We start from the raw sequence: 16,003 nt of genomic DNA, 5'->3' as shown, positions 1-16,003 counted from the left end.
TGTATTTTCACATTGATCTATAAGAAACTAAGCTTCTGTATACATATATAATCAGTAATTATTAACTTTCATTTGGTTTTTAGAAAGTATTGTGATTGAATTATTAATTAAAATTTTGAAAAAAATTTAATGAACAAATAATTGAGTTTGTAAACAGAAGAGTTAAAATGGAGTGGATCACTGTTAATGTATATATATATATATATATATATATATATATATATATATATATATATATATATATATATATATATATATATATATATATATATATATAATTTGACATAAGTGTCATTGTCCATTGCATACTAGATATACTGCATGCTGTTGGGATGTGTACAAATTATCAGCTTGATCACATACTAATCCCTATCTTTAGGTGACTGCAAACCCAAATGTGAAGTGCTGCAAAAGATATTTAAAGACTACTGTTTCTTTGCATGGCATCATACTGTTCAGCTTTGAGGTTGTACCATACATAATTAATCTGGATACTCTACTGATATACAAAAGCAAACAGCAATTAATTGCATTATATTTCTATTACTGGTGAACATTTTTGAGGTTGTAGGTATGAAGTTGAAGTGCATGGGTGTGACATCCTGCAAGTTGAATGAAAACTGTTGGGCGATGGTGAGGTCTTAAAGACTAGGTATTAAATTTTCTTCTGGGGGGAAGCAATACAAATATAATACTCAGTTTCAGCTTCCTACTGTATACCTGTTAACCACTTTTGTTTGTCAGTGCATAAGCCTAAAGACTTTACAAAAAATAAAGTCACTTGTTACATATGACACACTTGTCAAAGAATAGCACATCATACTTAAACATTTTTAACAATTTGCTACTTTCTGGGCAAAAAAATAGACATTACACCATGAAACACTAGCACCTCATAGCCTAAGGATGTAACACCATAGTCACCCTTGCATGTACTTCCTCCTTAAGGAAGGCTATAAATATGTGCTCTGGTGACTGTGGAGGTACTGATAACGCATAGAAACATCACAACTTTCACATTTATTAGAAATAGACAACACACATTTTTTGTTGATTTCTCTTACATAAGCAGTTGTACTGTTACATAGGCCTATGCCTTGAGATACAAAGAATAATATATACATTTTATCAACATAGGTTTCTAGCAGCGACTTTGAGTTTTGAAACACACAACTGGAGTGGTACTAGTCCTGAGTCAACTGCCAACAAGCGAGGCGAGATCAGCAAACGTGAGCCTAGTATCTGTTTTGTGTCAAATACGATATTCCCAAACAACAATTTTTTTGTGTAGTTTTGTTAATGGTGAAAAAATCTGGCCATATCAATTATTTGTGTATGGTGGCATCATTGCCATTAGTGTATCTCGGTGGGAGTACATTCATTAACATGCATGTACACAGGCTCAAATGTGGTTGGGAATCTTACAGAGACCTGAAGACCTGTTCTTTCTCGGGCTGAACACAAGTGCCAACAATACCTGAGTGTATGGCAACATGGCAGGCTTCCTTTATTGAAAAAAATTACTTCATGAACTTGGAGATGTAATATGTATGGTTGCTTTCCTCTTGATTTATCTGTACAACTTTCCAGTCTGTAGGCTCTCAAACAGCACTTGACAGACTATTAGCCTCTCTTATAAAACCACCTTTGGTCAGATTATCAAAGGGGTAAAGCCTTTAACTTGTCATGCATAACTTGTACTTCAACTTAACTCTTGGAAGACATAAAACCAAGAAAACCTTTTTGGTCACAGTTGGACCATCATGCCAACCACTTGCATGTTTTATATTTTCTTTCCACTTTCAGTTTTTGTCCTTCACCAGCTCTTGCATCCCTGTCACTGAACAATCAGTTAAAGTATTATGTCCTTTTCTTCTCCATTTTATCCGTGAAGGAAAAATAAGTTCACCGCATATGTGATTCTAACATTTCCACAAAGAGCTTATTCATGGGCACACTACCTTGGTGACGCACAGAGAGCCAGTATCTCCTCAGTGCTGCATCAGCTGCTCTAAGTGATGGCAAACACAGTAATAGCGACTGCATCTGTACAACTGCATCACGTAGCCTGCAATTTTAGACAAAACCTCAGATCCAATTTCTTTTTTGTGAAACAACAAATAACTAGTCTTAAAGAAAATTAATTCTGAATGATATGCACTGTCCTTTGGCAATATTTATGAATGTGTGTAATCCACTAAGACTTATCTGCATATATAACCATGTACAGTACATATTACCAAAAGTAAGGCAACTCACCATAAAAACCTCTAGCAATTTTCTATGGTATATGAGGGAAATATTTTAGTTGATTAACTAACATGTACCTAATTGAAAATTTGTTTAGGTTTCTGTGCTGATCAAAATCACAGTTCATGTGAATGAAAAACTTTTACATTCACTTGAAGTGTGTATTTCAAAGAAATGAAACCAAGAACATGAATGAAGACTGAAGAGTAAGTGTTAACCTATGATAATTTGATGAATGTTGCTTAATACAATAAGTAGCTAATGTTGATGATAGGACTTGATCAAAGATGATGTACAACTTTAGACATCATAAATATTTCTGTTTCCACTAGAAAAAGCATTAGTGATTATAATTAAGTAGTTACATTGCATTAGTGAATAAGTAAAGAAAAATTACGGTTATTATATTATATTATTACTGTAACATGTGTAAATGGAGATAAAAACAAATATTACAAATAATTGTTTATAGTAAACTTACCTGATTGTTGCAACAGCATCATGCAAGGACTGTAAAATATTTTGTCTTAACCGCTGGAGGGCCTGGTTGTCTTGAAGGCGTACGTCTGAATTAGTCAGCACAAGAGCCTTCAGCAGCAGAAACTCCTCCCTGTTGATGCCACACTGCTCAAGCCGCTCAACAACTCCTAGCACCTGTCGCAGGACAAAGCTTGGTTATTTGTGGACTAGATATAAGCCCTGATGTTTAGTAAAAGAAAATCTTTATAATATTTGCCAGAAAAACTGTATCCTTAGTGTAAAAGATTATCATTCAAATAATAGATGGAAACATTTTAAGTAAATACAAAAGATAAATTTATTGTTTGATGTTCTGAGTATGCAATGCTACATAATAAATGCTGAATAGGTAGGTACTAGAGATGTACAAAATATGTTTAGATATTTTTGCCAGACAACTACTTACTTGAGTGAAAAGTTCTGTTGCATTGCATTCTCTTGCTTGCTTCTCATCTAAGCTGAAGTCTGGAGCAAACTGAAGTGTGTGCGCATGGGCAGGCATGGAGCGGTAGGCTAAGCCCAGTATTAGGATCTCTCCCCATGTACTCTGTAGCAGTCGCATCTGGTCATTCAGTGCTAGCTCAGTGAACCCTGCAATGAAAATATTAAATTTTAGCCTTAAGAGTACATTTCACTTCCATATTTATGTGATTGCATCATGTGTGTTGCATTTGAGTAATTACCTTCACACTACAAAAAAAGACCTTACCTGGAATTTGCTTGGCCCATCCTATGGTGGACACCAGCTCCCTGTCATAGAGGTCGGCAAGTGTGGATATAGTATGAAAATCTGCATCAGATACGGTGACGTCTGATAAAGCATACAGAGAGTCTGGCTCACATGATATAAGAGACTTCAGCAATTTATTATCTGAAATTCAGAAAAAAAAGTGTATTAAGAAATGTATTAAATATACTATAGATTTATGGTTATTGTTTTTAAATTTATATGAGCAAAGTAATAATAGATATTTGATTTTTCATAAAACCTTATGAATATAGTATACATGGTTAGTGATTGTCCTAGATTGCTCACTTCTGCACTACAATGAATGATACAAGAATTGTAAACTGCATTGTAATACATCATATAACACAAATTTTTAGAAAAGGATAATTCGATTGACTTTTTTTCCCTGATTTATAACTTTTTTTTTTTTCACATTTCCACCGAAACTTTCATAGACAGTGTGAGAGAAAATAAAGTCTGGATTGTCTAAGGAGGCAGACTGGCAGATGTCACTGGCAGTATGCTATCACAAAGCAATGGTGATGGGGATTTCTATACCAAATCCTTTATTCCATAATATCGAAAATCAATCATATTATAGTTACTAGGAGGTTTGGAGATTACTGAGTGATATTAGATTTATGTTGAAATGCTATTACATATATTATGCCCAACTCTGCCACTGTTGACAATTGTCTCTACTGCCTTAGCCTTTTATTGTTCAAAATTTCTGGTTAATGTCTACTGAATACTTTTCTCCCTTATTTTTTTTTATATCCATGTTTTACAGGTATGTTTTGGTTTGTGCAGAAGTCCAGAAAAAATAAACATAAGGCTGTAAAAAAATAATTTTGAGAATTAAAGCAAATTACACACCTTCTAAAGAAACTTTTTTTACAGGCATTTGTTGCAAAGAGAATGGAGACTCTGTAGTCCTCCTGTACTTCTGTCGCCCTCCTCTCACTCGATCTAACCTGCAGGTGAGAACAGAATCTTGATGAACACTACTGCATGCAAAATCATTCACCATTCCCTTTTTATTTTGATTAATCTGACTTTTCTGCCATTGGTCATTCATATTTCCTTAATTTGTCCCCTATCTTACCAAGCTCATTTAAATATAAGATTCCATCTTCCATTTTATAATCACATTTCCATTACCTCAAAGAATTTGGTTATGTTGTTTTATAGCATTCTTAAAATTTTCAGTACCATTTATAATTAATGTCCAGGATCTTTATAACCAAGTCATATGCTCTCTCTCTCTCTCTCTCTCTCTCTCTCTCTCTCTCTCATTATTCTACATAGATTCTGGAACTGCTAATTCTTTTTCTCGCATCTTTTTCCTGCTCCAAATACCAAAACATGCAGAATACAAACAAAATATAATTCCTGTTTTTAACAATAAGATATCATGATAATATGAATATTATGATCTAATTAAATTTCTTTATTTTGAATCTTTCTCTCTTAGTTAATAGTGATTTGAATATGATGATGTATTTGACATCCTTTTTGAGTTGGCTACATTTTACATCTGAAACACCTGAGGCAGGACATAGTTATGTATGTAATTATTAGTTTTGATATTATTTGCTTGGCAATGATTTCAAGACAGAAATATAATCCAGTGAGAAGCAGCTCATATATTTTAATGACAAAACTTATATTTCAAAATATGTCAATGGCCTTTGATTTCTTAATTCTACATTATGTTATTGGATCAGTGCAGTGTACGTACCTCACACCCTCCTTGAGCATGCCTACATGAAGACACTTGTGGAACCGGCATGCTTGACATGCTTTCCTTCTTCTTTTGTTGATTTCACAGTCATTGGCAGCTGGACATGTATATTCGATGTTACCCTGGAAAATACACATCAGTTCAATTGGAGATTTTATGAAACTTTTTCATATTTGTTTATTTATTAATTAATTTAAAACTTTTCATAAACAGTTTCCTTTTATGATAATTTACTTTATAGTCTGTTTACCTGGATGGTTCTTTTAAAGAAGGCTTTACAGGCTTCACAGGATGCTACACCGTAGTGAAAACCAGAAGCAATGTCCCCACACACCAAACACGACCTCTTGGGACCATCGTCTTCCCTTAAACTCTGTGAAAGGGAATAAAACATGAGTCTTGAATAAGAATGCTGTTAATTAAGGAATCACACGGACCTGCCATATCTAAATTAAGTCATCTTTTGTGATTTCATTATTAATCGTAAAAAAAAAAAAAAAACCAGGGAAAGGAACTGTTATATAAAAGAATATGCAGAGAAAGAAGTCATAAAAAGAAAATGCAAAAGTAACATGTAAGTATGTAGTAATATGTATTTAGACAATTATGAGAGAACCTCATGGAAGGATGCATGAAAGTGATGCTTAAATCTCAAACCCTAAAACAATTAATGTTCGCATGTGAGATTAGCTGCGATGTTGAAACGTGTATATGAATTGTATGTGAAAAACTACTGCTTTCAGTTTTTTCATCACGGAGCTCTGTATTTCCCTTGTCAGTAATCCATCTGTCCAACTGGCTATACACATGAAACGGTAGAAGACACACATCGAAATGACAAACTTGTACGTCCAAGAAAACACTATACGTACGTATGAAGGGAGCGGGCATCTATATGTGTGATGCTCTGTGACTATCTTGCTGGGGGGAGAAAGTATACCAGCAAACACAATACTGTATCACCTTTTGTCACGGGTCTTACCTCGGAAGGCGTGTTTGTGGAGTCACTGGTCATGGAGGTGGTGGAGGAACAGAACTGGCGGTCCGGGCTGGGTGGGGAGTCTGTGAAGAGCTTCATATGTTTAGGTGAAGGCTGGGCCTCATCTCCACACTCACTGTAGTCCAGCTAGAAGAAAAAAAAAGTTCGTTGAAGATATGTATAGTATTAACTTTACGAACCTCGTCCTCCCTTCAATAAGATAGGCTAGTGTGGGTTTCAAAATGTCTATCTTGCCTTTGATGCGTCTGCTCAGTGCACATAAATACGTGCGAGTGTATTATGTTTGCATTATGTCTTTACCTCGTTATGTATCAGAGAGAAAAGACAAAACAAATCACACGTGATGATTTGATTTCAAAGTACACGTTAGATTACAACCGAACAAGCTTTTTTATGAAAATCTGCTGGTCACTTCTTGGTGCTGACGTTAGTTTTACTCGTGACGAACCACCTTGGAACTTCCGCTGCGGGGAACGGACGTTCCTGAGTTTTCGTAATGATATGATTGACGTAGTTTAATAACACACAAATATTGAGCCTTGGTGATGTAAGGGCCACTCCATCACCCTTACATATGTCTATGATTAAGCCTTAAAAAAAAAAAAAAAAAAAAAAAGGATTAGCGCACGCACACACCATTTCCTCTCCTCCCACCCCCACCCTGATGGAGGCTTTATTGGAAAGGCTAGATGGGGAGCGAAGGAACTGACCTCCTCTCTCCTTTGACGGGAAGAGTGTCCGGGTATACAACATTAATATTCATGCCCACTCCTACCACTCGGGCAGACGGTTTGAATTCCCCTGGGCTGCATTTTCCTTTCTACTTACCGGTGTATTAATATTACACAATTAGAATCATATTATGTCTTCAAATAGAGTTCCGTAACAATGTAGTATCGTGATGAAATATTCAAACGTTTTATATCCTTTTGGCTACTATGAAATACTTACATGGAGCGTTGGAACCAGTTTTAAGGTAAGATACGTCGACCATAAGATGTATTGAAATAAGAAGATATGTTTAATCGATTCTTTTTTTTATGGTGAATTGGAATTTTGATTACAGGTGTTACAATGTTTTCACAGGTAAGGGATTCCCAGCAGGAATGAATGTGTGTGTGTGTGTGTGTGTGTGTGTGTGTGTGTGTGTGTGTGTGTGTGCGCGCACATTGTAACGCCCAGCGATATATATGAGAAAACTGTCAGGTCGCTTTTTTAGAAAAAACAAAACAAAACATTTTTCTTTCAATCTCGTCGGAGTGCATAACAAAATATCAAGGAATAGATATAGATTACAATTTGTGTTTTCCTTCCTTCTGGCTTTTCTATTAAAATGCATAAAGTGAAATAATTTGCATATGTAGTGTGTTGAAGTTTAGATATGACGGGTTAATTTTTGTACGGTTTTTTGTGTTGCCTTTCACGACCAGTATGCGTAGGATGACAGAAGATTATGTATTTCTGAATAACGCTCATGTTTTTATTCTTTTTGGCTTTAATTTGCCTCTTTCTTTCTCGTCTTCCCTTCAGCATGTGAAGTTAAATCAGAATAACCATGAACTATGCTATTCTGTCTGGTTAATTTTAGCTATGTCGGAGCTTGCCAAGTTTTCTCTGCCTCTAAACCTGTCTCTGCAGCCAACTATATTCTACGGCATATACTACCGAGCTTTATGACTTGCTACCTTTCTTCAGCCAGCGTCCACGATCAGGTTCTTTATCCTATTGCTTATCACCGTTTGTTATGGGTCGTATTCCTAAAACGCCTTGGACCACAGAAATTATTGGTCAGGTTCTATTATTTGTTTTCTTCTGTTGACGTAAACCCCTAGTTAATATCTCACTAGTACCATTGTTCCTTTGAAATCCCGAGTAGCTTTCACTATATAAGTAGATGGAGTTAAGAAAAATAAAATGAAAAGCTGTTCTCAATCATTGCATTATCTCTTTTTTAGTACTATGGAAGGAAAGAATGTTACCCTTTAAGCTCCACCATGATTCTCAACGTTTCATATCTCCACCTCGAATAGTGATGTAGAAATCCCACATTTTTATCTCTGTATGTGTTCGTTTTTGCCTATGCTTTTTAATCGCTTCTTGTTTTTATTTTCTCCGGACTTTGCTTTTATCTTTCGTGACCCAGAGGTGGTGATGTCACAAAGTCCATGCATCGAGTAGAAATGAACATGTGGAAAAATGAACTGTACTACGGGAGCTCGACAAAGACCACTACTATCACTACTACTACTACTACTACTACTACTACTACTACTACTACTACTACTACTACTACTACTACTACTACTACTACAATAAATAGAATAGTTACACAAATATAGCGAAAAACTGACAAACCAATTCGGAAGAGACTGTTACCATGTTGGCATTTCATTACCTGGTATTCTAGCATGACTGAGAAAGATAGGGATCTTAGCAACAACATATAGATTTGTCGCCTATACTACCTTATACTACTTACTAACGGGACCCTCAACTTCTTCAGGAGGTATCTTGATTTACATTGGCTTAATTAACAAATCGTATTCTAACCTTGATAATTTTGGCAGGAGTGAAAGTGGTGCATGATGTGAGATTTTCGTAGACAGCAACTTGACCGTACCGTGCACCATTACGTTGTTTAATTCTCTTAATTCTCTTGGTAAATCTATGGTTTTTATATTTAGCTATGTAAATTTCAAATAGTCAGACTCTTTGCTTCCTTGTATGTGTGTGCATTGCTGTTTCTGTTGTTGTTTCATTCGTATTTATCATGTCAGGGAAGTTATGTTGAAAAAAAAAAGAAAGAAAGAAAACATTAATTTTCATCCTTCTCCTTCCTTCTACAGGTTAGCATTCGTGTCTAGCTATTCGTCGTTCCCTTGGTCAGGCAGCTCGTACGAAAGAGAAGGAAGAAGAGGAGGTGGAGTTTCCCGTCCTTGATCTTCCATCTCCACCCATGTGAGCTGACTTGCCAAGTGAGTGTTTGCATGATGGTTCTTTATTATTATTGGAAGGAGAGCGACGCGTTGTCAAGTAGCCTCATTATGAAGTCACCGTGAAGTATCTGGCGTCAAATATCTCTCGTTAGAATCCACATAACCCAAAACTTTGATGAGCTGCAAGTTAGTGATAAGTGCCGTAGAATTGTGAAGTATTCGTTCGTTATTGTGGTCATGGTTCCTTTCGTATTCATTCAATGTCTTCATTAGCACGGTCTCTCTCTCTCTCTCTCTCTCTCTCTCTCTCTCTCTCTCTCTCTCTCTCTCTCTCTCTCTCTCTCTCTCTCTCTCTCTGTCATACAACCACAGGTAATATCGTGTTAATGATGTTAGTAAAATTAACAAACTCAAGTTAGGGTTTTCTTTTTCCAGGAGACGACACATTTTCCCGTTGTGGATTTTATTCTGAAAACTTCAGAGCAAGTGTAATAATCTTAATTAATTTCATAACCGAAAGCGTATCCGTTTTTGGTAGTAATTATCTAGTTCAAAACGTCGCGGATGATGGATTGAGTGTTGGATGAAGCTTGGTATCATTTGCGTGCGTAATGCGTCACGCTCTAGGAAGGGAGGCATGTGTCAAGAGCGAGGGCCTGTCATAATAATGATAGTTTAGCCCTGCCTCGGGCAATGCATGGAAGCTCTTGTCTTGATGAGAGGGAAAGGAAGGCCAAAAGCTAAAGGTAAGCGTCCGCAGTATTGTATTATATTTGTTTATCTGTTTATTTTTTTTATGTTGCTGGCAGACACTTTCTATTAGCTGGAAACATTCTGGCGGCGACCTCCGCACTGCTGCTCGAGTTGGCTTGAGTTCATTGGCTCTCCTCTCCGTCCACCCGAAAGTGTTAATAATGTGTTCATCGAAGCGTCGGTCTTGCCTCTCGTTTCACGGGCACTATTGGCTACACATCAAAAAGTTAATGTTGGCTCTTGAGAACCAACACGAGGAAACAGTGCTCTTCTTGTCATCCTTCAAGATTTCTACTGAGTGGCTCCGGCTCCTTACAGCTCCTTAGTATATTCACTCACTGAAGTTTATGAGGAGTGGTGACTAATTTTCGCAGCCTGTGGTTTTATTATCAAATTTATTTTCATGTTAATTGCTGTATTTTTGTCAGCTCGACATGACAAAAGACGCCGCCACTTCACACCTGTGGAGTCTAAATGTTTTCTTCATTTTATGTGATAACATCCAAGGATATTTCTGTTTGTGTGTTTGTCATCAGAATATCTTTGTTGTGTACATTTTTCTGTTCATAAGTTGCCATCGATCAAAGAGAGAGAGAGAGAGAGAGAGAGAGAGAGAGAGAGAGAGAGAGAGAGAGAGAGAGAGAGAGAGAGAGAGAGAGCCTAACTGAGGTAGTAAGAAGCTTAAAGCCACCGAAAAAGAGGATAAAACACTTATGGAAAAGAAATATAGCTAAATTTACGGAGTTTATTTTGAAAGTAGAATCGGCGGTACCAGGTGGGCAAAATAAGTGTTACGCAAGGCCACTGTTGGCAACCTTGTCCTCTCCAGGGGCAAGGGCTCACGCGCTGGCTGAAGCATGCCACCCCTCACAACACCCTTCACTTTTGTTTCCTCGCGAAAAGCATTTATCTTCCTTATCTCGTCGTCCGTCACTACTCTTGATGCGAGGTAAGAGAAAAGGATGGAAAGAGAAGGGAAGCAGATGAGGCGGATGGGAGATATGCAGTGTTCAAGCTAACACTAAAGCAGGCGCCCTTGAAATGTGAAGCTGAAAAAAGAGAGTGGTGACAAAAAAAGCTCTCACAAAGTTACGAAACCGAAAGCTGAGGTCGAACTCATTAATTTTGACAAACGCGCGACGTTCACGATAATGAGCCTCGCTGAATAAAGAGAAACAACACATGTTTAGGATTTTATATGGAGAAACATGGTGGTTTATTTACTCGCTCACTATAAAGAAACTCCTTTTTCCTCCTCCTCTTCCTCCTCCTCCTCCTACTCCAGCTGCTACCATTTCCCACCTCTCGTCCACGTAACAAGGTCTCCGAGGATATCAGTCCCTTCTAAACGTGCGCTAGGATGTCAAGGCTGCCATTCCCGAGCCTCTGCTTCTGGAATATATCGCGGCGGGCGGTTCCTGTTGCGGTGACCTCGATGTGTCAATTTCCAGAGACGGGGTTGGTGGTGGGCGGAAAAAAAAAAAAAAAAATAGGAAAGAAATATGTTGCGTGGGTCAGGCCGTGTTGGGTCTAGACATCAAGATTGAACGCAAGTAAGAGAGAGAAAGAGAGAGAGAGAGAGAGAGAGAGAGAGAGAGAGAGAGAGAGAGAGAGAGAGAGAGAGAGAGAGAGAGAATCATAATCTAAACTGTAACTATTCAGCGAGAGGAGACAACAGATTAAGAGATCAATTCCTGAGTGTGATAAGTCCGGGGTTGTGGAGTGAGTGTGAACAGAATTAAATAGATACCCAGATGCAGAGTCAGAGCTTCTTTGCCTGCTCACTCCATAGGTGCTTTGCTGCCTGCCTGCCTCCGTGCCTGCCAGCCTGCCTGCCTGCCTGCCTGTCTCTGTCTCTGCGTCCCTCTCTCCTCGCCCAGTTACGGAGCTATTCTCAGAGCGCCCCTTGGGATTGCTTAGAAAAGGGAACCGCATCTGCCAACGTGGACCTCCTAGCGGGGCATTGATAGGTAAACATTCGCTGCTGCTATTTATCTTCCTTCTCCCTACTCCCCCCCCCCACCCACACACACACACACACACACACACACACACACACACACACACACACACACACACACACACACACACACACACACACACAGTCACGGGTACCAAATCGTCATCTATCGCAACTATTATCGTGATTATTTGTAAACTAAGAGCATGGTGGTTTCTGTGTGCGCTGCATCTCTATATGGTGTGGGAGTATCAAGGTTGTTTGTTTCAGGGTCGGCTTGAGGGACTGGGTGGGTGGAAGGCTGGGGTGGGTCTTACTTTAGTCACCGAGGAGGAGGAGGAGGAGGAGGAGGAAAGGCAGCGGCAGCAACATCTCTTTTGGAACTCCCCTTTGGCCAGAATTATAGCTCTTTTTTCATATTTTACTTTTAAACTCCCCCGAGCCATCTGTGCAACTATTTCACAAGACAAGGCTGTCGGCGTTATATTTGTGTTACCATTGAGGAAGAGAAAACTGGAGGTAGATGAGTGGATGTACTTAAAGAAGGTGGGACGGAATGAACACAGGAACACATTGATTTAAAGACAAAATGGTGTGCTTTAGTGCATTACTGTGCCTTCTCACTCTCCCTGCTTACGTAAGAAAGAATGAATGCAGTACTCAGGCGAAGATGGAGGTGGATTAGTCTGGTATCAGCTTTATTAGGTATAGTATTGATAGAAAAAGGATAAGGATGTTGGAAGAAAGTAGAGATAAAAGAAGATTCGTATAGAGCCAGAAATATTAAGTGTGTGTGTGTGTGTGTGTGTGTGTGTGTGTGTGTGTGTGTGTGTGTGTGTGTATGAGTGTATGTGTGTGTGTGTGTGTGTGTGTGTGTGTGTGTGTGTGTGTGTGTGTGTGTGTGTGTGTGTGTAGTAGAGTAACAGAGATGTCGAGTGTTGTGAGGAAGAGGAAATGAGTAACAGTTCCCGCGTCGCGCGTGTTGCTGGGGCTTTGGCACTGTCGGGGTATGAAAATATAGACATACAGACACACGGACATACACGACTGCCAAGACTCAAGCACTCCTCTCTACCCGAATCTGGCACGAGTGCACACTGGGCAAGGAAGAGCTGTTCAATAGTCTAGCGTGTACCTGATCGCTCTCGGGGCAGCCTTCAAGCTCAGACGTGGGTCACCAGGTCCCTGAGAAACACACACACACACACACACACACACACACACACACACACACACACACGGTTAGCGGCGAGGCAAATGGGCAAGCCTCTTAATGTGTGGCCCCTGTTCACCTCTATATAGCAGTAAATAGGTACGGGATGTAACTCGAGGGGTTGTGGCTTCGCTTTCCCGGTGTGTGTTGTGTGTTGATGTGGTCTGAGTCCTACCCGAAGATCGGTCTATGAGCTCTGAGCTCGCTCCGTAATAGGGAAGACTGGCTGGGTGACCAGCAGACGACCGAGGTGAATTACACTCACACTCATACACACACACAGACACACACACACAGAGGCGCTAAGTACACACGTGCAGTAACACCCAAGCCAAATTATGATTGGCAGCATCCTGACAATCTGGTGTGGATGACAGCGTGGTGATAAAGAACAGTTAATACACCGACTAGGGATCTCCCACCTTACCACGGCGCTCTGGGATCAACAACGTGATAGTGTATGACGAAGCGGAGTGAAGTGCAAGGGTGACTTGGGCTTCGAGACGCTGGACGGGGCCGCGACGGAGTTACTAACGTGGGAATTGTTTATGGGAGAGGCAAGGATGGAGCATGACGCGCTGTCTGGTCTTGTTGCTACGGTGGCGGTGAACACGGTGCGGGAAAGCCAGAAGCGCCGGAAGGGAACGCGTTAGGTAAAAATACGAGCAGGTGAGGGGCAATGAGTGTCTCTCGTAGATATTTACGGAAAGCGCATAGATTTCCATTATCATGGTCTGCAGTGAAGCGGCGAGGCTCACAGAGGCGAACTGTCTGTCTTACGTAACGGTGGTCATTGGCCACAGGAGGACGAGACTCGGCTTGTTTCTCGTATGCTCAAATTGAAACCCGGGTTCCTTTTCTAACCGTGAGCTGCCAAAACTGCATGACTCCTTTTTCTTTTTCCTGTTTTTTTTTCACAACATGACTAATGACAACCCGGCAGGTGGGGTGCAGGTGTGTGTGTGTGTGTGTGTGTGTGTGTGTGTGTGTGTGTGTGCACCTGCATACGTGCATGCTCGCCCTTTAATAAATGTTGCCTGAATCTTGCAGTTATGTACAAATTTATTTTATGTTTTCCCGTTAAAAGTGAATGCGATTATAACTGGGTGTGGTATGCATTCATGCATTTCTATTTCAGAATAAAGAACAAAAAACGCTATTAGTTGCCAGTTGTCGCGATGTCGACTGCCCATGCGCAAACTTTAGTGACGTCACACTGTAGGCGGAGTCTTAGCGATCTATAAAAGTGTGCATGGAGGGAAGCAAAAGCGGAAGGAAAGGCAAGAGACGTACCAGACACTGCGAGGACGTGACGATCATGACATCTTCTCTCACGAGGGTATCGGGAGAGTCGGAAGTAAAGGAAAGAAAATCATCCAGTTCTTGCTTCATCCTGTTGTGCTTCATTGACTTGGTGGCATCAGGCGCTCCAACCCTTTTTGCCCCTGCTTGACCCCGGTGCGGCCGGTGCCTGTCTGATCTCTGTCTCTCCTTCTCTCACTGCCTTTCCTGTCAACACACTTTATTACACTTGGATTAAGTGTTTGCTGCACTTTTAACGTTCCTCGGTACTGAAGTAGTTGAAAGGTTCCGTAGAGATAGTTGTCTTTGGTTTCCAACCATAGACTGACAAGTATTTGTCTCTTTTTTGGTGATCGGCGGTTGGAGTCCTCAGAGTTCTGGTGTCAGAGGCTGAGGAGGGCACGGTGCGTCCTTATCTTCCTGTGTATTTGTTTCGCCGCGCTCGTAGCTCACCCCTCTCTTCGTAGTGCCCTCAGCTCATCACACACTCACTCACCCCAAAGACCTCTTGGGTGAACCACTTGTTGCGTTTTGTAGACAAACCTGGTGCAAGTTGTTCCTGGCTGGACAGAGGTCTCAGTACAAATTACCAAGAGGCTTTCCTGACTGCTAATGTTTGTTGAAGCAACGCGGTTAGAGAGCGGCGGCCAGGTGAGTGGAGCGGGACGTGGCGGTGCGAGGAGAGATTCGGCCGACGTCTGGCACTGAAGAGGAAGGGGCACGACTGAAGATGTTGGCACCGCCCAGCGCCAAATAGTGGGAGGCGGTCCAGCCACGCTGTCGACACGCCCATCAACACATTGCATCGCTCGCTCGGTAGCTCACGTCCGGTACGCGAGGCGGGACTTACCGAGCGGGTGGTGTCATGAGATGTTTGCTTGGTAGCGAGGCAGCTCTTGATCACATGATTAGGATGTCACCTTGCGTCACTCAGCTTATCAGTAACCCAGTCTTACTCTCGTTCACTGCCTTAACCCGGCTCTGTTTTTAGATATTAGAGCTGGCATCCCCACCTCCGTTGCTCTCTTAACACCTTCTAACGGAAATACATGAATATATATTATGTAAGACATCTAAGGTTTTGACAGAAATATATATGCAAAATATCACATACAAGTAACGAATGATTGACCTGCACGTCTACCTGCACGCAGTATTCACGTGTGAGTCAGTGTCCCGGAGAGGGGTGGGATGGGGGAGGGATTTAGTTGAGTTAAGCCCTGCAAGACATGGCAGTATAGGGGCAGAGGGGAGAGGGTGGTGGCAAAGACCTTGTGAGTGTGCCGAGGAGGAGAGGGGTGGTTATGGTGGTAGTGGTTATTTGGAGGCGGTGTCGTCCTGAGCGTGGCCAGAGGTTTGGTGCGGTGCGGTGGTGGCGGCTGGTTTTGAATGGACGAAGCACGAGCTGGTGACTCAGGCAGGGCGGCGATCACGTCCCTGGCTCGTGCAGCGGCGGAGCAGGAGGCGCGCGTGTGGTGCTGCCAGGTGGTGGGAGGAAGGCAGGGAAGGGAACCGGGTAGTGTGTTCACCCTCACATGACTTGGGGCCGGATGCTGGGAAACTTGTCCAGAAACTGTTTAGGTGTGTGTGTGTGTG

At 40.9% G+C, this 16,003-nt stretch overlaps 1 protein-coding gene across 1 annotated transcript in view; it reads right to left on the bottom strand.

Moving 5' to 3' along the window:
- Nucleotides 1-1,007: 1,007 nt before the first annotated feature.
- Nucleotides 1,008-16,003, bottom strand: part of LOC123498045 (steroid hormone receptor ERR1-like) — a 71,146-nt gene continuing 56,150 nt past the window's right edge. The window contains 8 exon segments of the mRNA XM_045245124.1: nucleotides 1,008-2,068; nucleotides 2,732-2,904; nucleotides 3,176-3,360; nucleotides 3,479-3,640; nucleotides 4,376-4,473; nucleotides 5,241-5,365; nucleotides 5,494-5,616; nucleotides 6,226-6,369. Of these exon segments, the coding sequence (XP_045101059.1) occupies nucleotides 1,906-2,068; nucleotides 2,732-2,904; nucleotides 3,176-3,360; nucleotides 3,479-3,640; nucleotides 4,376-4,473; nucleotides 5,241-5,365; nucleotides 5,494-5,616; nucleotides 6,226-6,369 (1,173 nt within the window). The 3' untranslated portion in view covers nucleotides 1,008-1,905.

This window comes from Portunus trituberculatus, chromosome 47 (assembly GCF_017591435.1).
Source record: "Portunus trituberculatus isolate SZX2019 chromosome 47, ASM1759143v1, whole genome shotgun sequence".
In the NCBI taxonomy this organism is placed as follows: Eukaryota; Metazoa; Arthropoda; class Malacostraca; order Decapoda; family Portunidae; genus Portunus; species Portunus trituberculatus.
Note: the sequence above shows the minus strand (reverse complement) of the source record. Positions and strands in the feature narration are given on the sequence as shown.